General features: G+C 47.5%; 1 protein-coding gene across 2 annotated transcripts in view; it reads right to left on the reverse strand.

Annotated features, from left to right (window-relative positions):
* Prmt8 (protein arginine methyltransferase 8) overlaps nucleotides 1-21614 on the reverse strand; it is an 84959-nt gene that overhangs the window by 14766 nt on the left and 48579 nt on the right. For both annotated transcript variants that reach the window (XM_040737979.1, XM_040737978.1), the window contains 3 exons: nucleotides 12081-12223; nucleotides 11444-11531; nucleotides 3477-3592 (listed from right to left, as the gene is read on the reverse strand). In XM_040737979.1, coding sequence (XP_040593913.1) covers nucleotides 3477-3592; nucleotides 11444-11531; nucleotides 12081-12223 — 347 coding nt within the window. The remainder of the gene's footprint in view (nucleotides 1-3476; nucleotides 3593-11443; nucleotides 11532-12080; nucleotides 12224-21614) is intronic.

Consider the following 21614-nt stretch of genomic DNA (forward strand, 5'->3'; position numbering starts at 1 on the left):
ATTCTTTGGAGGAAATAATGCTTTCTATTTTATAATAATTAACTGCAGAATTAACTTCTCCTGGGTAATGGAGTTCCAAAAAAACAGGAGTCACACATTCATTTTGCTTGGTTTGGATTTGTTTTTGAGACAGGGTCTCACATAGACCAGGCTGGTCTCCAACTCATTAAATAGATGAACCTGGCCTTGAGCCCTGATCTCTGACCTTTACCTCCCTAGTTCTGGGATTCCATGTGTGTCCCACCATACCTGACAGAGGCTTTCTTATCAATGATTTTCCTTCAGATTTACAGAATCTAAAACAGCCACACACAGTGAACGGACGTTTCGATGATTAAATCTTTTGAATAAAAACCAGAGAAGAGTTTTTCACATCAGAGAAGAGCCCTGGTGCTTCGTATCTTGAATTCTCATGTTTCCCACACCAGCCTGCAAACCCAAAGCAAGACAATCTTGTTGATGTTCCAGACTTTTAGCCTTGCCCCAACAACCTGCTCTGGAGTCATTAGTTTCCCAGTGCTAAACAACAAACTTGTATTCACGGTAACACACACACACACACACACACACACACACACACACACACACACACACACACACAGCAAACCCTCTAGCAGGAATCCCATCTCCAAACAGTCTCTCAGACCATCCATCAACCAAATGTCATCTGTCGTGTCTTGTGCTAGCTGACAGTGTTCCATGGGTCCTGGAGATATTTGCATCTAAATGGGGGCCTCTGAGGAAACAAAAGGCTTCCAGGCAAAGGGCAATGAAGCTGTGCATTGAAGTGACAACAGCGGAGGCAGATGGGTCCCATCTGGGGCGATAGGATCAGACCTGGCTGGGCCTTGGGGACACAAAGCCCGGGGCTCAGGTGCATGCCTCAGTTCACAGCTCAGACACAGTCATCCCCACTGATGCCCCAGAGCCTAAGCGCTGTGGCTGGAAGGGTTCTTTGTCTCTCATCCTCTCATCCGTACCCTTGAGACCTCAAGGAAATTCACTGCCTTGGCCTTAGGCAACCCCAGATAAGACAGGGGGCCTCAGGGAAGGAGTTTCAGAAGAGCGCCTGGCCTCTGCTACCCTACCTCTCAATAATGTCACAAATAGATATCTCTAGGCAGGAGTCTGGTCAAAACAGAGGCTTAATTATAATAAAGTGTCACACTCAGCAGTGTTAATAGCTATGAAAACAGCAATTAAGTGTGTGAAGAAGGGCAAGTGTTTTCCCAGAAGGCTCAGTGAGATTCAGTGAGATGTTGGAAGGAGAGGGAGAGAGAGAGAGAGAGAGAGAGAGAGAGAGAGAGAGAGAGAGAGAGAGAGAGAGAGAGAGAGAGAGATTGGTGGAAGCCTGGAAGCCAGCATTGCAGGGGCAAACAGTCCCCCTCCTATCTCAGAAAATGCTAATGCTAGGAAGAGGTCACAGTGAGGCATTGGTAGTGGGTACAGGAGCATCGTTACAGGGTGAAGTCCCAAGACATCTTCAGAGCACTTCTGGGCTTGAAGGAGGAACAGATACAACACCTGTCCTTCCCCAGCCTTCTTGTCTAGTCTGGCTGCTTGGCACACAGATATACCCAAGTACAACCTGGTGGCCAAGGATCTTGTTGCCGAGGTACCCATCTAGGAAGAAGGGAAAGGAAGAGAGACGCATGGGGGGGGCTGGGAGTGTGGGAGACCCTAGCTGATCTGTGAGGCCACCAGCAGGTGACACACAGGAACACAGTGGCCATATTGCAGTGGGACTCTGTCAAGGAAAGAAGGCAGCCTAAGTGCCCCAGAACACTGATTTTATCTCCAAGCTAAAACTGCTTCGTGCAGGTGCCTGATGGTACAGTGACTGCTACATGTTGTTTTGGAAAACTCAATAACACTAGTTGCCTTCTACCTCTTCTGAAATCAATTAAAAAACAAATTAATCAATTTATCTGTTTGTTTTTGGTACTGGGGATTGAACTCTGCGCCTGGAACATGCTAGGCAAGAGATCTACTGCCGAGTTATTAAACTGAATTCTTCCCTCAAACTCTACCTTCTCCCTTAGGATCCTGGAACACAGAAACTAAAGACCTCAGATCGTCCTCTGAATTTTGAGGGGTGTATCGTGTCCTGAGAATGAGCATCCTCCAATCTCCTTGCTCTTGTTCAGAGTTCTAAGAGGGAAAGGTTTCAGGGGTGTGAGTTTATAGGAAGAGGTGGGCATATTTCCTCATAATGGCTCCTGCCAGCACCATGGAAGCAATGAGTTAGGAATACTGTGAAATGAGAAGTCAAGACTCAGGCCTGAAGCCAGACCTCATAGGCAGGCCGCTGCAAAGTGGGGGTCATCAGGTGAGACCTTGCCCAAGTAGCCCTTCCCAATGCAACAGGGGTGGCCAGGGCCAAAGACTGTAGTGGATCCTGCGTTGCCAAATAAAGGGAGGGAGGGTTCTTTGTGTGAGCAAGCAGCTGCCTTTCAGAAACTTCCCTTCAACTTTGGGGGCCATGAATTGGTCCTTACTTCTGCTAGAAAGGTTCCAAGCCACCAGTCCCAGAGCAGACAAGGATGCCCCAGTGTAAGATACGAGAGACAGGTGGGCTGATGAGGCTTTATACCACGGGTCTATACCAGAAAATGAACTTGCATCCTATGAAGTGGATGCCTTTCAACCCAAAGTACTAGAGGTAGTCACATGTCAGTTGTATCTGCTTCAATGTCATGTGTTAACACATAGCAGTGAAAACATAGAAGGAGGACTAAAAGGATCCAGCTGGTGTAAACAGTGGTGGCTCCTGGGAGGAGCTGGGACGGGAAAAGCAGTGGGGGTGGGCTCAGTGCTTAGGGTTGCTCTTTGTAATTTGTCATGTTTGGGTTTTTAACAATAATGGATTCAAGATGCTGACTAGCTAGTCATGTACACCGAAGAAACCCTTACAAGAAAGGATTTCAAGCCGGGCGGTGGTGGCACACGCCTTTAATCCCAGCACTCAGGAGGCAGAGGCAGGCGGATCTCTGTGAGTTCGAGGCTGGGCTGGACCGACAGCCTCCAAAACAATACAGAGAAACCTTCTGTCTCGAAAAACCAAAAAAAAAAAAAAAAAAAAAAAAAAAGAAAGAAAGAAAGGATTTCAGACTCCAGGACAAGGCTGGAGGACTGTCTATGCGAAGCTGATGTGTGCAGTCTGGGAGGTCTGTCCCAAGGTGGACACTCAGCTCTGAATTGTGCCCCACTATCCCGAGTCCCCACATTCCTGCTGCCTCCCAGCAGTTTTCCAGGGCCACCACTTTGGGTCCCGCTTCCAGCAGTGCCACTCTGGAGTCATCTCAACAGTTCTGCTTAGTACAAACATTAGCTTTTGACTTGTCACCAAGCTCTGACCAAAGTGGCCTTGGTGCCCTCGATGGGGAGCTATGCAGAAACTGACATTACATGGCTTTCCAGAGTGGCACAGCTGGGTCCTTTGCATACCCAGGCCCAACCCAGATGAATCTCCAGACCTTTATTAAACAGGCATTGGTCACCACTTGCTTGGGGTCCACGATGTCCACCAGGGGCTCCTTCATGGCAACATCTCGGATACAGGTCATGTCAAAGCCATAGACGTTCTCCCACCCTGAGGAAACAGAGTGAGTCATGAAGGCGGGTAGTAGGAACCCCAGCTCCCCCACGCTCCGGGGTGCTCCAGCCCAGCCTGCCTAAGACATGGGAGCAGGGTGAAGCCTCTGTTCCCTTCAATCAGAACACTGTAAGTACCACTCCTACAAGGGGAGCAGGGCGAAGCCTCTGTTCCCTTCAGTCAGAACACTGTAAGTACCACTCCTACAAGGGGAGCAGGGCGAAGCCTCTGTTCCCTTCAATCAGAACACTGTAAGTACCACTCCTACAAGGGGAGCAGGGCGAAGCCTCTGTTCCCTTCAATCAGAACACTGTAAGTACCACTCCTACAAGGGGAGCAGGGCGAAGCCTCTGTTCCTTCAGTCAGAACACTGTAAGTACCACTCCTACAAGGGGAGCAGGGCGAAGCCTCTGTTCCCTTCAGTCAGAACACTGTAAGTACCACTCCTACAAGGGGAGAAGGGCGAAGCCTCTGTTCCTTCAGTCAGAACACTGTAAGTACCACTCCTACAAGGGGAGCCTTGCAGTGAACGATGGCTCCTTCACACTGTGTCATTCACACCTCTAGAAAAGGCAAGCCCCATTGTGTGACATCAGCCAGAAGTCAGAGAGGCTGTGAAACTTCTGGACGTTCACACATCTAGAAGGCAGCAAGGCCAAGGCCCTTACACACACAGGACCTGTGACTTGGGGCACGCGCTTGCTACCTCCTTTCCAGGACATTTACTTTCCTATTCTGGGCCTTCGCTCAAGCTTCCTGTCCCCAAGGGGCTATCTGAACCTTTAATGCAGATGAGAGAAACACGGGTCCTTGCACTGGGCAGACTCCTGCCCTGATCTCTCAGAACCCCAGCTTGGGATCCAGGAAGGAGCTCACTTTACCCCCATGCCATCAGTCTGAAAAGCAAAAAGCACTCACTGAGGGTTCACTTCATGAGACATCACCCTATGTGTGTGTGTGCGCGTGTGTGTGTGTGTGCGCGCGCGTGTGTGTGTGTATGCCTGTGTGTGCGTGTGTGTGTGTGTGTGTGTGTGTGTGTGTGTGTGTGTGTGGCCGGGGGGAGAGGAAGCAATCACTCTTACAGGGCTCTGGGCCTCTTGGACGACTCATGAGATGCTTTGGGAGGAAGAATTAGGGTGCAGGAGTTGTTAAGTGCATTTGGGTCTGATAACTTAAGACAACCCTTCAGTGGTGGAGCTAATTCCTATTACAGATCAGTCACCTTTGCCTAAGATACCCAACAACCCCTTAAGGGTACCTCCAAGCTACAAATAAGAAAACTGACTCGGATAAGTTGGCATCTGGCTCATAAACAAAACCTGACCTAAAGTCACACACCAGCCTAGTGACACCAACGTGGAGGTAGGAAAAGCATCAAGCTGACCCCCCTAACCCTCCAGCTGTGTCCCAGTGTAACAACAGCCAGGCACACAAAGTTCTCCCTCCCAAGAGGAGGGCCTGGTCCCAGGCTTTGGTCCCTGGGAGCTGGATCTCATATATCTGTTTATTCTGAAGGGTTCATAAATGCTTTGAAGTAAAGATGTTTTTGTCTAAAATCTTATTAAATGTAAATTTTCTTTTAGTGTTCACCACACAAATGGTGCCTTGGGGAACTTAGGTCTGTGTGTGTGTGTATGTGTGTGTGTGTGTGTGTGTGTGTGTGTGTGTGTGTTGAAGAGAATGGGTATGGGAGAGGGAGGTGTGAATGGCCAGTGAAAAGAATTGCTGGTCTTTCTAAGGTACACAAAGATCTCTGGGGTGGGGGTGGGGAGAAGCAGGCAGAGAGAACAATCATTTCCCCCAGGGAGAGGGCTGGTGAGTTCCTGCTTGCAGAGAAGATGCTGGGCATGGCCCATTCAATCACAGGAGACTGCTGCCAAACTCCTGGCTGAAACCAACATTGTGGGGGCTGGGAAGTAGCTCAGCTGATACAGTGCTTGTTTGACATGATGAAGGCCTGGTTTCCATCTCCAGCACTGCATAAAACTAAGTGTGGTGGAATCTATGATCCTAGCACTCAGAGGTGGAGGTAGGAAAACCAAGAGTTCAAGGCCAACCTTTGCTATATAGTGAGTTTCAAAGCTAGCCTACCTAAAGACTCTGTCTCTAAAATAGACAGACAGACAGACAGACAGACAGACAGATAGATAGATAGATAGATAGATAATAGACAGACAGACAGACCACCTTGTCAGATCTAGCAGCTATTCATTCCCTTCCCAGATGTACTGAGGCACACCGCCTTAGGATTAAATCCCTCCATTAAGAAACCTGAAGCTAGCCGGGCGTTGGTGGCACACACCTTTAATCCCAGCACTTGGGAGGCAGAGGTAGGCGAATCTCTGTGAGTTCGAGACCAGCCTGGTCTACAGAGTGAGTTCCAGGACAGCCTCCAAAAGCCACAGAGAAACACTGTCTTGAAAAACAAAACAAAACAAAAAAAAAGAAACCTGAAGCTGCTCACACGTCCCTGTACCCCCTCCCTCCAGGAAAAGTTGTGTGATGGTTGTTGGCCTGGGTGTTTGTGATGCAAATCAGGTCTTCTGTTTGTTTGCTGTGTAACTTTACAAAGTCATGAGATTCTCTAAGCCTCAATGTCTGTTTCTTTAAAATAGAGCTGTTGGTGATAATAATGGCTACTCCCTGGGGCCCTTATGAGCAAAGTGCCTGAGACAGTGCCAGGCGCAAAGAAAGACCTCTACATGTGGCAGTTGTCGTTATGCTGTATGAGCGCAGGGCTGAGCAGCCCTGTGCAGACCAAGCCTCTTCTCCACTATTGTTTGTAAAAGGAAGGGTTCGTCTCAGTGTCTGTGTGTTCTAGAATCATCTGGAATACTTTTTAAAGTGCAGCTCCTGGGCTCTGACCAGACCTACTGGACCAGAATCTCTAGGCGGGAGATTCAGGAGGCTGAACTTTCACAAACATGGTCATTCCACCCAGAGTTGGAAAAACCTTCATGTTGCTTGATGGTCTGAGGTTTTTTTCATGTTGTAAATTGTGAACTTAAAATCTCACAGCATTTGTGAACCCTTTCCCAGCTACTGGGTCCCCTTCTGAAAGGTTCAGGCATTACACTGGCCTGCCCTGTTACCTGGCAGGATGCACTCAGGCAACACTCTGGCCAGCCCAGAGTTCTGTGAGAACCACGCAGGTGCAAAGGACCCCTTTAAAGGACTGACCCCTGCCTGCTTAGGCTCTCTTGCACTCTTCTCTCTCTCTCTCTCTCTCTCTCTCTCTCTCTCTCTCTCTCTCTCTGCTCTGCACAGGTTGGTTACCTGTCACCCCCCCTTTCCCTCCTTGTCTACCAATAAACTCCACGTGGGATCGTTGAGTCACGGTCTGTGTCTCCTTACTGGATAAACCTAAACATTACAACAACACCTTCCACGTCCATGGCACCCACAGCATCTGGCACAGCACGGGCCTGCAGCCGACTTTTCAAGCTGAAGGTTTTCAGAGATGAATGATGTCTGTCTTTGCAAGTGCCTTGTCCTCTAGTTACCTTTACTGGGGCTAACTGATGTCGTATGTTCCCAGCTAAACTGTCCCACTCCAGTCATTCAGTACCAGAGCATCCAGGACCATCAGAAATGCATTTTCTTGGTTCTGCTGACCATTCATTTTCCCACTAGGCTCTCTTGATGGAAGTGAAGCAGAAATGGGAGGTTGTGAACCAGGCATGCTAATCTTCTATTGCAAGGGTACATTGTCTGTTGAAGAGCTGCCATTATTTATCTAAAGTAACATCAGAGGGCCCTGGAAATCTTTTGGTGATACATTAACATTAATTCTCAAACAGACGGTGATATATCACAACAAATGTTATTAAGGCAATCTGAAAGCCCATGACGGCCAGCCCATTTGACTGAAGCACCTATTCCAAAAGTCTGTCAGAGGAAAAAGTCTCTTGTCTGGGTATAAATATCCTTTGTCTCTCCATGCTGCCTTTTTAATACTCGATGCCCAGCAGCAGTGAAGAATTATATGACACTGAAAAGGGCACACATACAACCTACCATCCGAAGAGAAGGAATAGGGCAGACTCGGCCATAACTCAGATGTTGGAATTGCTCAACAGAGACTATGGAGTAACTATAGCAAACACATTAAGGAATCCGGTGGGAAAGGTAAAGGTTGTGAGACAGATGGGTAGGAGACTTCATCAGGGAGAGAGAAACATGTCTTTAAAGGCCAAAGAAATTCTCCAAACGAGAATCATGCTATCAGAGAAGAGTTCCTAGAATCAGCTTGTTAGTGGAACGGATGGACACACTGAGGAAACCATAAACCTAAAACCAGTTCATTAAAAGTAACCCAAAACTAAACACAGCAAGGAAAAACAGCTAGATATAATATCAAACACATTTTAATGAAACTCCCAGAAGATGAGGAAGATGAGACAGAGAAACATACACATTTGTATGGATGACGGATGAGATAATCAACCTACAGACCCAAGTGTCGTATTTAACCCCAACTAGGATGCATATGAGGAAATTTAACCACATTCAGGAAGCATATGAGGAAAACACACCCAGAGAAATCCAGGTAAAACCTGAGAGGGGGAAAGGGAGAGAGAGGGGGAGGGGAAGAAGAAGAAGAGAGAGACAGAGAGAGAGAGAGACAGAGAGAGAGAGAGAGAGAGAGATGCATACTAGAAAGACATATGCACAAGAAGGTAATGTCTCAAAAACAACCAAAGAAACAAATGCAAATTCCTGGGGAACAAACAGAAAACACATCGGAAAACGCAGCACCTGACCCTCCTCTCTCTGGCCAGAAAGATCTGAGTTTCTCTGTGAGGGCTGAAGACCAGGATTACTGGCTCAAGAGGAAAACAGGGTGCCTCCAGGCCCCACATACAGCCTCACTGTGCAGAACGGAAGATACTTATACTACCCCCATGCGTTTTAGCCTGCCAGCAGCAAAGTGAACAACAGTGGGAAAACCACACATAAAGACATATAGGTCCAAGAGCAGAACTCTGGATTAGGGGGGGTGGAAAAACCAGCTGCAGGCTCTGCCTCTACACCAGGACTTCCTTCTCAACTGGCTGGAGAGTCTAGTATTGGGTGATTTGTGGCAGGGATGAACCGGAATATACAAGCCAACTTTGAGACTGCCGGTGTCCTCTGCAGTAGGGCATGGTTTTTACTGATTGCCCCTCTTTCAGATTCAAACATGCCTGCACATTCCTCTGATGTGTTATTCTTTGCTTTGTCCAACAAAACATGCACATGAGCCAGTGCAGGTCAGGCACCCAGTCCTTCAGGCCAGGTTCCCTTTTAGCTGGTCAATAGAGTAAGGGCAGGGCCTGTACTGTGTTGTATGCTCGAGGCTGAGATGGGGGAAGGGGGAGCAGGAGAGGTGAAAGGTGATGGGAAAGAAAGCTTTCCATCTCAACAGTTTACTTTCTGTAGGGCTGGACAAGCCCCACATTTACATGGTTCCTGTGGTTCTTGGGCCAATTGAAATTTGCCTGTAACTGTTCCCTTGGCAACCAGCAACCAAAAGCTGTTGTTTAAACACGTTTCTCTAAATGGGCCTGTTTCCTTTAGCTAAAAATGTGTCTTTGAAAGAAAAACATTTAAGTGGGAAACTTAACCGTATCCTAAATAAAATACAAATGTTAGACTCTTGCTCTTTGGGAATTTAGGGCTTTTAGTGTTGTTTGATGTTGCTTTTGTTTTTTTGCTGTGGTGCTGGAGATTGGAGTCAAGTAAGTACTCTACCATAGAACTACAGTGTCAGCCTCTTTAAGAGGTAAACACTTTATAAGGAAACAAATGGGGCCTGACTTATGGTTTTTTTGATTGATTGTTAATTTGTTTTCCCTTTGCCAGAGCTGTAAAGGCAGCAACAGGAACTGCAAGAATAAATTACACACTCTCCAGTTCTGGGCTGTACCCTAAGTAGCAGCCACTGTCCCTTCCTCTAATGGGTTCAGAGAGGCTCATTGCAATGTGCTTGCTCCAAGGGCTCCCAACAGGTTCCAGGGAGGGAAATAGGGAGGAGGTTGCTTTGTTCTGGAAACTAGAAGGCAGCTCAGTAAAGAGCTTTCCTAGGAACTCGATAAATATTTAAGTAGATGTGTGTGAAGAGTGTGCTGGAATGTTCTCCCCACACGCTGCTCAGGGCAATTACTCCTCGCAAGCTCCACAGTGTCGTTCTGGGGTGATCTGCATCCTATTTGCACACACTTGACTACTGCTCACTGCTCAGTGGCTTCTTCAATCTTCTATAGGGAGATGCATGGCCCATATTCCAAGCCACCAGAGGCCAGCCAGCAAGCTTGCTGAGCCTGGAGCAGTACAAGATGCTGGTTTACTCCTTCAGAGGCTAGACCTGGCCTATTCCTACACGTTCCACAAACTGTGGTGTTCTTTGGCATATATCATCTGATTTAGTCTTTGCGAATCACTGAGATTGAGGGCATCACCTCTCACTGGGGCTCAAAGTCAGGTACCACACTCAAGGTTACTCAGCCAGTGAATGGCAATGCCCACATTTGGAGCCCTGGGCTTGGCAGGCGTCAAAGCATTCACCCAAGGCACCCCACATCTCCTGACTTTCATTTAGAGACCTGCCTCCTGCTTTCTTGGGGTCAAATATTAGCAAACGCAGTGACCTAGAAGGCTCCAGGGCATAGAGCTTCATGGCACTTGCCCATTTCCACTTCTGAACTTTGACTCTAAACTTCACCCTTTGACCTTCAGCTTCCAGAAGAGTGTGTTAACCCTCCACAGCCATGTCTCCAAGCAGGAGTAAGCAGCCTGGTGGGGGGTGTGTGAACCTGGACATATTGACTGCTGTGCAACTTATAGCTCCTGCCTCCTTCTGGTTTGGATGCTGGTGTGCCGATTGGTCAAAGGGCTCTTTACTCCATTGTCATGTGCAGTTCCAGGTGACATGGCCACGTCTCACCTGACAGAAATATACTGGAAACCAAACACAAGACCCATGCACTAAGAAGTAAAACTTTTAAAATGAAATGGAATAAATTGGTCCTTTAGAGCCAGATAAAATATTGACAAGGATGTTATTTTTTTAAGTTGTTTTTGTCTTGTTTTATTTTGAGACTGGTCCTTATTCTGTAGCCCAGGCTGTTACTGAACTTGAGTTAATCCTCGGGTCTCAGTCTCCTGAATGCTGGGATTACAGGAATGAGCTACCATATTTGCTTTTGTTTGGAGTTATGTAAAGCCCAGGCTAGCTTTAAACTTATGATCTTCCTACTTCGGCCTCCTGAGTGTTGGGCTATAGCAATGTACCCACACAGAGCCATTTGGCCTGAGAGAGACACTATTGTAACTTGTAAGACATGGATACGTATTTACATATGAGCCTCCCTCCCTCTCTCCTCTCTCTCTCTCTGTCTCTCTCTATCTGACTGAGAGTCTCTACTCCTTCCCACCTCATTGTACATATCCTTAGAGGAACTTCAGAGAAGAATCCATATTTTACCTAATGTGATGCAGAGTCATAGTGATTTTGACCAATCTGATAGACATAGAGGCATGTTTCAAAATGGCTGGCTTGGTGTGAGACCTTCCACACCTGGCCTGACACCCCAAGCCACCTGCCTTGCTGTTCTCTGCACAAACACAATTCCTACTGCTCCAGTTCCACACCCCATTCTCACTTCCCAGATGTGTTACCCCTCACTAGCTACACTGTTCACGTATTCTCTGTAGACCTCCCACTCTTGGAGGTAGTAGGAAAGACTCCATAGAATAACCCAGAAGGATCACAGATAAACCCTCCCAGGACACCAGCTGTCCGCCCTGAAGTTTCTCTCACCCCCAGCACACAGCAGAAGTTCAACAAAGAATCGTAAGGTGACTTACAGTGGATTTTGAAGTCCTTGTACTGTCTGTCTTCGATTGCTACCACGTATAAAGCTGCCCGGTCTGGAAACATAAGCCCTCCAGGTTTCTGTTGATGAATTGTGGGGAAATGGGTCTCGTAATCTATTCACCTGACAAAGACATCACATTTTGAACTGCACATAGAGTCACCAGACAAGCACCCCTTGGGCAGCATTTCTCACTTAGTGGATGGACAGCTTGGCTGGGCATGGCAGCAGCATGTCCTAAGTTGGGGGGATCTTAGGAGCCCAGGTGGAGCTGACAGGACAAGTGGGGTGCAAAAGGCAAATCAAGGAGGGGCAGAGAACCAGCCTGAGGCTCGGCGAAGCCATGGCAAACAGCGCCCCTGGCTCTCTCTGGCATTCTTAACAAGAGAAAACGGGTTTCTGCTCTAGTCAGAGGGGACAGAGTTAGACCTACTGTGGTTACACATTCTGACAGCTGAGCATGTTGGACCAGGGTTGACCACTTGGTCCCCTGAAGCAACTGTGCTTTTAAGAGAGGACCACAGCCCCTTCTTCTGTGAAATTTTCATATTCCTCCCAGGTGGGAGGCTATGGGAAATGTGGCAAGACAGCCATCAACGTAATGAGGGGACAGCATGCCGACCACTTACCAACCACTTGTCCCTGGCAAAGATCACCGTGTTGAGCATGGACTCATAGAACAGACAGTAGCCCATCCACTCGCTGATGATGATGTCCACTTTCTCCACTGGCAGCTCCACCTCCTCCACTTTGCCCTTAAATATGGTAATGACTAGAAAACAAGAACCCAGAGCCGTGCTGTGCCGGGACCCCTTGGGGCTGTGGGCTCCTTGCTACAGGGCTGCTGACTTTTGAGCCCCATTCTCATCCGACGTGTAGGGTGTGACTTACCTTATCCTGCATCAGAGGAACTTATTAGTTACTGAAAATGCTAACATCTTTGAAAGCTGCTTGAGTGTGTCCCTCATCAAAAGTACCGGACGATTACTATGCACTTGCCCCTGTGCTAAGCCAGCAGAATACAGTGTCATGTAATGTGCCTTAAGAACTAAGCACATTATCATCATCATCGCCTTCTCTTACAGCTAAGGAAACTGAGGTCTCGAGGTGAGATGATGGCAGTGGAAACAGAGTCCAGGTCAGATAGAATGGGACTGTAACTGTCCTACTGTGCACTCCCTGCTCCACGTGAGGTTACCATGACAACTTAGACCTGAAACAAGCAAAGGACACTGCATGTGTTGCTCTTGTATCTGTGTGTAGTCAATGCCTTGTATTCAGTGGGTGCCCATCGAATGTCTGTGAAGGAGGCAAATTGGTGTTTTGACAAGACCATGGACTCAGCAGACAGAGAAACCCAGGGTTAAATGCTGGGTCTTCTAATTAGCTGTCTGATTTTACACACATCACATTGGCCATGCAATTCCCATCCAATTCCCCAAAGAATACCAGAGAGCATGAGGTCTTTTGTCAGCCTGGCTGTGTTGAGGGAATGAAACAATACCTAGCAAGTGACAGTCCTGTAGCTGAGGCTCAACAGAAGGCAGACATAGCAGACATGTTCCTTATTTAACAATATATGGAGATAAGAAAGGGACAAGTGCCCTCCACCCCGTGAGAAGTGACATCCCATCCCATGGCAGCAGGAGAATTGTCTTAGTTGAAGTTTTGATCAGTTGACCCAGAAGGACACATCATTTTTGTATTCTTTGATGCACAGATAGAGCACAAAAGTGACCTTAGGGTCTCTGCGACACTGGAAGGGTGTTGTGCCAGTTGCCTGGTCCCTTCTTAACATCTTTGCTGAAAGGTCACACACTTTCATGCTCTGAAACCCTCCTTCTGTGGCAGTCCCTGGAAAAATCACGCTAACAAAACTCAACAGAAGCCCAGACCTCAGAGTCACAAACCACATAAACTGCCTGTCTTGAATCCAAGGCAATTAATTTGGACTGGAGTCTCATCTACAGCAAAGGGCACACAGGCCAGGGCCTTTGTTTAGTGCCTTCCCAGTTAAGGGCGCCATCAACAGCTCCTGATGGTGACTCTCTCTCCACCCCCTGGTTAATCAAGGCTTAATCAGATTTTATAAGTGTCAGAAACTATTCACATTCACCCACCCCCATCACCTACCACAGAGGCCTATGTGCCCTGCCTGGTCATTGTTTGTGACCTCTATCCCCAAGAAGGAAGAGCAAAGCAAGGCCAGACTTCTCCAAAATTTTTGGAACAAATGGGAGAGACAAGTGTTAAGCATGTGGTTTTGGAGGAACCTGAGACCACAAAGAAAGAATTCAACTAAGAGAAGAGACCCATGGTACACCTTGAGAATTCACAAGGGAACAAAATCAAGGGCTTTGGAAAGTGCTCACATAGTCCCTAATTTATTTCTCATTCTGAAAAAGAGCCAAAAAGTACACCCATGCCCTTCTGCCTGACTAACAGCTTGCAAAGCCTGGCTTGTTTTATTTTTGTCAACAGTTTACACTGTCTAATAGCCTTCCTTTTTGTATTTTCTTTGTACATCTCCTAACGCTTATGTACAGCTGTATAGCTTTGACTTACTTTGCCATCTTGTAATTCGGCATGGCCTCCATTTGGCGTCAGATAAGACTCCCTTCTGCCTCTGGGATCCTATAGCCCCACTCTGGGTGCTTAGTAGAAGGCTCCAGCTAGGATGAGCTCAGAAGGAAACTACGTAGGGAAGAAAGGGTTTATTTTTGGCTCACAGTTTGAGGACATAGTCCATTTACAGGAAGTCATGAGCAGGAACGCGAGGCAGCTGGTTACATTGCATCTGCAGTCGGGAATCAGAGAGATGAACACTGGTTTTTAGTTGATTTTCTCTTTTTATTCAATGCTGGATCCTGGCCCATAGAATGGTGCTAGTCACACTTAAGATGGGTCTTCCCACATCAATTAGTCGAATATAGAAACTCCCTCATAGACATGTCAAGGTGACAGTCAGTATTAACTATCACCCATACACAAATGCATGTATGTAATATATGTATTATCTGTCTATCAATCTCTATATATCTGTGTTCTATCTAAGTTGTCTACCTATCTGCATGCTTATCTATTATAACCCATACTTATCAGAATACGGTAGCTAATGAATAAGAAGGCCAGAACAGGGAGCCAGGGAACAGGAAAGTCACCCAAGGAATATTCCATGCCCGTGTTTATCAGACTAGACTAAGAGTACACATCATCTGTTTCCCATAGCTTCATCATCAACTTGACTGGATTCAGAATCAACATGGAACCACACCTCTGGGTGTGTCTATGATGATGTTTCCAGAACTATTTAAGGAAGAGGAAAGGCCCACCTGGATATGGGCAGTCCTATCCTATGGACTCGGTTCCCTGGTGGATGAAAGGGAGAAAGGACATCTGCATTCATCTTCCTCTGCTTCCTGACTGCAGATGCAAATGACCTTATTCTGTTGCCACACCTTCCCTGCCCTGATGGAGGCTGGCCTGGAACTGTGAGTCATAAATTCTTTCATCCTTATGTTGCCTGTGTCAGGGATCTTGACACAACAGTGAGGGAAGTAACCAGACCCAAGTCACCAGAGACACTGTCTTGATGTCTATAGCCAATACCTGTAACAACTCAACATCCGTGTTCAGTTTCATAGGCAGCAAGATGTGGCCTCCTATGACAGGGCGTATGTTGGCTGCTTGGGGCTATTGGCTCACATAGAGCATGAGGCTGGCTCACAGGACTGTGTAAGCATACAAAGCTCTATTTCCCTTCTTCACAGAGAGGCCTTTGGAGGGATAGAAGCAAGTGTCCCCAAGGCTCAGAACAGCTAGGCTGCAGCTCCGCTTGCCCAGTCTGGACCCCACATCACCAGGGCAGCATCAGCTCAAGGTGGCTTTGAGGTCGCTATCTGGAGCTGTGTTTTCAGATCATAAGTATGATGGAAAGTTTGTTTGACTAGCTGTGACAGGACCCTGGCTCATAAATTTCACAGTGATTAATCATAGCTAAATGTACCACAGAGAGCTATAGGTTCTAACTTGGGAGCTTTTACCCTGTGGCTTCAGTTGGAAAACCAGACAACCACAATTCAGTTGTTGTTGCTTTTAATGGGATTTTTTCCTTTTTTATTGAGTGGTTATTATAAAGTAAATCTGAACAGCCTAACCAGATTTGGGATTTCAGTGTATCCATCAAAATTAGATGGTCCCATAAGGTCTGGAGCTCACGGTCTGCCATTTAATTTTATTTTAATTATCTATTTGTTTTTATTTTGATTTACTTACTGTGTTGGTTTTTAGATAGGATCTCATACTGTAACCCAAGCTGGTCTGGAACTCACTATGTATCCTGGACAAACCTCAAACTTATGGGGAATCCTCTGCCTTTCAGCCCCTTGTAAATGCTAGACTATAAGTATGAGCCATCCTGCTCGTCCAGGAGCTAATTCTGTCCCATGAAAAGTGAGCAGTGAGGTCATATTTCCCAGGACAGGAAATGCATTATGAGTCATGAAGCGCCCAAATCTGTCATTGTAACCACACCAGAAGCCCTCTCTCTGTGTACTTTGCTTACTCTTCTGTCTTTTGAGAGTAACCCCTACAGTCACCATTATGCTGCTTAGGCATCAGCCCATGACACTCTCTCCCAGTGGCCTATCTTGACTTCCCATTTCCAATATCTGGTAGATATTCTAAACATCTTCTCACATGAATGGATAGACGAATAAGCAATTAAAAACAAACAAGCAAAACCTGGGCATTGGTTTAAAAGACCAAAGAGCTGCAAACCAGTCCTTTTTTGTACTAGTAAAAATGATCAATATTTGAAAAGCAGCTTGAAGAGTGGTTTCACATGAACTTAACCTGACTCCCAGAGACAGTGTGGCTGCTTTCATCTGCCTACTAAGAGACCTGGGGTCTAGAAGAGTCAAGTTATAGAGCCCAAACCAGGCTCACTGGGTCGCCTGAGCAGCTCACGCAGCCGCAGTGAGGCTCCTGCCCCTACCTTGTGATTGCACCTTCCACCACCTGGAGTGTGTGCATCGAGCAAATGCTTGAGAGGTGGAAAGGGAAGAAGCAGGAGAAGGGAAGGGCTGTCCTGTCCTCCTCAAGCCTGCTCACACAAGCAGATGAGGGGAAGACAGAATAAAGGTGGGCAGTGAGGCTTGGTCAGAGCTACCGGTCTTCCTTAGCATCAGCCCATGCCTTGCTTCTGTGGTCCGTGTTCTCCAGAGCCTAGGCACTCAATAAATCTCTCTCCCACAGAATCAGAGCCTGCATACCACAATGCACTGGTGATGAAGACAGAAACCATCAGAGGCTTCATCTGCATGTCTAGTGGCCCTGCACCAACAGATTCCATTATAAGTGGCACTGGTGGGCCCTGGGTACCACGCAGCCTCAGTGTGCTGCATACAGCAAAATGGTACCCTCTCCTGGTCCAAATCCCTATTCACCTGAGAACGGGGAGCTTGAGAGTCCACCCTCTCCCAGGGCATGCTTCCTATCCTAACCAGCTGCAGATCTCAGCAGGACCTGGGCGACTAGTCTGCTAAACTGGGGCTCTGAAGACCTGCTGGCTCTAGCCAGAGGCCTTTCTAACCAGGTACAGCATCCATCATAATGCTCCCTTCATCAAAGTCATCTGATGATTTCCATCTACCCCAATCCATCCCTGAGCAGTGAGGAGGACTGAGAGGGTCAAGACTGCTTAACTCCCAACACACTGGTGACTATGCAGGCCTGGCACACATAGTCATTGAGAAAAAAATTGCACCTGGCAGGATGGCTTCTGCTCAGCTCGGGTGTTCAGAATATCATCCCCACGTCTCATTTTCACTCAATAACCAGACCAGAAGCCAGCAAGGGACAGAGAAGCCAGCAATGGCAGAGGGAAAAAATGTCCCACACTTCAGGGGATTTACACAGATGACTCTCTACTACTGGAGGTTTTGAATCCATAGATTGGACCACCAGGGTACCAAGAAGATTTGAAAGGCAAGCAGCGTCTGTACTGAGCATAGACATTTGTTGTCTTTATTTCCCAGGCTGCATCATATAACAACTATTTACATAGTGTTTCCATGGCATTAGATGTTCTAAGGAATGTGGAGAGGATTTAAAGTATGTAGAGGATATGCACAGGTAACATTCAAAGTCTACATACTTTGAATGCCATTTTATTAAAGGGACTTGAGCATGCTTGGTTCTCGGTATCCTCAGGAGATCCCGGAACCAACCCTCCATGGACATTGGTGTCCAGTGGCAACTGTACATTAGTGTCCCCCCAACTCCTCCACCCCTACACCCACCCCTGTGTAAACTGCTTGTCCTGTCCCCTCAGCATGGCTGGCCTCTGCTCTAACCCTCTCAAGTCTGTCCCAACGCCCTCTCTTCAGAAAGTGTTCCTTTACAACTAGTGATTGTCAAAGCTTAACAATCAGATCCAGGAAGGGAAGCAGGAACAGGGGGAAGGGGGAAAACAGGAAAAGGGAGGAGTCTAAGAGGGAAGGATGGAGTCCTTAACTATAGTACCTGCTGATGGCTAGGGTGTAACCCCCCACCCCACAGCCGATTGGGGGCGGGAGACCACTCCAAGCAGGATGAAGATGCATGAGCAAAACCATCTCTCTGAAGCAAGCATGTGAGCTGCTCTCACACACCTCCGTGACTGTCCATGCTAATGTACATCCCCCAGTCTCCTCACCTGTTCTGTCTAAGCACATTCACGACTTCTAATTACACAGTAGTCTTTATTCACCGCTTTTGTGGTCGTTCATCTCGGTGAGGCGAGAAGCTTCGTGACAGCAATGAATTCGTTTTCCTAAGCCACACGGTTAACTCCTTTAATACCTAGCACAGGGCCTGGCATATGGGACAATAATGCTCGAAGGGCTGAATCAATGAAATTACTAATGGATCATTTCACTGCTGTTAGGAAAAGGAGAGGCAATTGCCAGGAGCTAGTGGTACAGGTTCATCCAAAACAGTTTTACGTGATTAATCTCATTTCTTCTTTTGACAGCGTCATTTGTCAAGTTAATAAATGAAATATAATAACAATGGCTCACAGGTACTGGTTGCTGCCTGCCCACCAGCACTGTTCTGTTTCATACAGTGGTGTGCTAGAGAGAGAAACTTGACTGGATCTCCGAGGGATGAAAACATGGTCCTTAGAATTTGACTGTATGGGGGTGTATGGTCAAAGGGCCTGAGGACCACGTTCAAGCCACTGACGTGACTACATCCTTTCCTCAGTCCTGCTGAATGTCACATGAGTCTGTGGGATCATATAAAGAGCTGCTACAGGCTGTTGCAGCTCTATAGCAGTCATCACCTGATCCCCTCAGTGACACCATGAGGTCTGAATTACCATGGTTCTCATTTCACAGAAGAAGAAACTGAGGCACACACAGGCACTCATCCAAGATGGCTCCCTGCATCTTCCCAGACCAATTAGCCCTTGCATTGTCCCAAGAAGAAGAAAGTCGAGTGTCAGTCCAATGGCATCGTAAAGGAGTCAACGACAAGTTATCATGCAGGTTCACAAACAGCCCCATAGCTGCATTCCAGAGCTGATCATTATGTAGGTGAGTGTAGCTGTCCTGCAGAGACATCCACATTCACCATGGGATGCTATCAAGCATGCAGCTAGCATGCTGCTGGGAGCCAGGTCCTCAGACAAGGGATGAATGAGAGAATCTTGGTAGTTTGGAGTGAAGATCAAATTGAACAACACCAATGTTTAAAATTTTAAAACAGTGTGTCTCTCAGTTAGACGCAAAGCATCTATCAGGTACTTTATCTTCGGAGACAACACTGGAATGACAGTGCACTGTGTGTCTGGTCCAAAAGAAAGGGACTCATCCAAGGCCCCCTGAAGCACAGTCAGAGAGAAACTAGGAGAAATAGCCTGGGGATGTGTGAGCAGGGACAACTCCTTGGCTTCTGTGATCCAGAGGAGAAGAACCAGAATTTCAAGAGAGTGGCAGGGAGGGAGAATGCCCCTCAGTGAAAAGAAGTACTTTCTGATGACCACAGAAGCCCAGGTGCTGGGCAGTGACGGCTTGTCAATCAGCTCCACAGTGCCTGACGTGCAGCTGACTTACAGCCACAGCTGCGTCGGCTCTATCAGTTTGAAAGGGCATACAGCTAGTATCTGCAGGGTACCTAATGTATGTAAGGCCATGGATTTGACATTTGACCTGCCTCATTGCTCATCTCTTACCTGCCCCAACACACCTCCTCTGTAGAGCAGTTTGCTCTCCGTGTAAACTGATGCAACAGAGGCGCTGTGAGTTAGACTGCAGACCCTCGTGTCCACTGTGTTTCATCAGCTATCCTAAGATCTCTTCCACCTGCGACATGTATCCTTAGGGACACGTACAAGGTGAAGAAGACAGACAGAAACATCTTTTCCCTTTGGGTTTCTGGAGAGTACATGCATTATATATTTTGTTTGTTTGTTTACAGAGTTACAGAGCTTCTATCTCTGCCCTGATGTCGATCTTCACAAATGAGGGGACTTTCTGAAGCATTTTTTCAATGGCCCCCAGCCCCAGTTTCTGTCATGGAGGAAACAGTAATTGCTGGTGCTTAAGTCAGAGAAAAGAGACTGAAACATATGTGGGCCGTGTGTGGATCGAGGCACGTGCAGGAGGCCCATCTGTGCAGGTGGCTTCCTGTAGGTGTGTGTCTCCATGTGAATAAACCCACCCCAGGAGTCACACGGAGGTGGGAGGGAGCCACACTCTGATTCCGGGTGCCAGGTGTTTTGTGTGCGTGTTGTTATTTATGGCCCACCGCCCACACTCCCGACACTCATACAACTGGTGGTGGCAGCATTTCTAACTCATCTCCATGGAAGCACTCATGCAAGCCAAGCTGTCCTCTGTCGAGGACACATGCCAAGACTGAGTAAGCTGGTGCAGGGGGCGTGGCCTGCTGCGATCTCAACAAACCCCGCCTACCTAGTCTAACTTCTGGGGAGGAAGAGATGAAGGCCACTAGACCTGGCGGTCCCTTGCTAGTATGATGTATATGGGGGGTGGGCATGCCTGAGACATAGGGATAGCTGTTTTTTGGGGGATTGGTGAGAGCAGTCTAGCCTTCATAGGCCTTGCTTCAGTTAAGCATGAGACCAAACAGAACCAAGCATAAGCCATAAAAAATCCAGAACGTGCAATGGATGAGCTGGGCTGAACAAGCTAGACGTGGTGTTGCTGGGGAAAGGTGAGGTCGACACTGCAGGGTAACGTGGGGTGGGGAAGCCTGAGTCAGGGACAGTGACCCAGCCTGGACACCCGACACCGAGTTGGGAATGAAGGACATTCCTCAGAAGACTGCTCTGAGTGGGACAGTGGTGCCCTAAGGGGAACAGGGCCCTCTAAGATGGAGGGGGAAGGACGTCACTTAGGAAGCTGTCCAGCCCAGGGTGACACAGTGACAAAACATGTACATGGTGCAGGAGGCGGGGACTTGGGGAGACTGGTTACATGCAGGAGGATTGATCCAGTAAGCCAATATGTCAATAACAGGAGGCTAGCTTTTCAATGTCAGAGGAAGGAGGTCTGGGTAGAGAAAGGGAGACAAGGAGTGGCCTCATGGGGCTGAGTTAGAAGTGGAGGAGTCATCTGAGCTCAGCACCAACAGCTTGGGAAGGTAGATCCAGGAATGAGTGCTGTGTAAGTGTGTACATACACATTCATCACACACATGCATACGCGCATATACACGTATTCACATAATACAGCACATACATATCCACGATACATACACACATAGAACACACACAAACATACACCACGCATGCACATAGCATACACATGCATGCATGCACACGATACACATATATCACATACATGCACAGTCCCCAGCTCTCTACAGTGAGGCACCTGAAAGCTAAGGAGCACATCAGGTCCTTCTCTACTCCTAGTTACTATCGTCCAGTCAAGGACACTGGGGAAAGAGCTGATTGAAAATAGAGGCAGGTGAAGAGCAAGATGAGTCTGAAATGACTGGAGCTGGGAAATCAGAAATCTAGAAGGCGGGGGAGTACACAGGAGCCAGATTGAAGATGCTCTCAGAGACCCAAGCAGGAGTGACTGGAGTTTCAAAGCACGTAGTGAACGCCAGGTAGAACCCACTAAGTAAAGTATGGGTGCACAGTAAGT

This window comes from Mesocricetus auratus, unplaced genomic scaffold (genome assembly GCF_017639785.1).
Source record: "Mesocricetus auratus isolate SY011 unplaced genomic scaffold, BCM_Maur_2.0 Super-Scaffold_100676, whole genome shotgun sequence".
Lineage (NCBI taxonomy): Eukaryota > Metazoa > Chordata > Mammalia > Rodentia > Cricetidae > Mesocricetus > Mesocricetus auratus.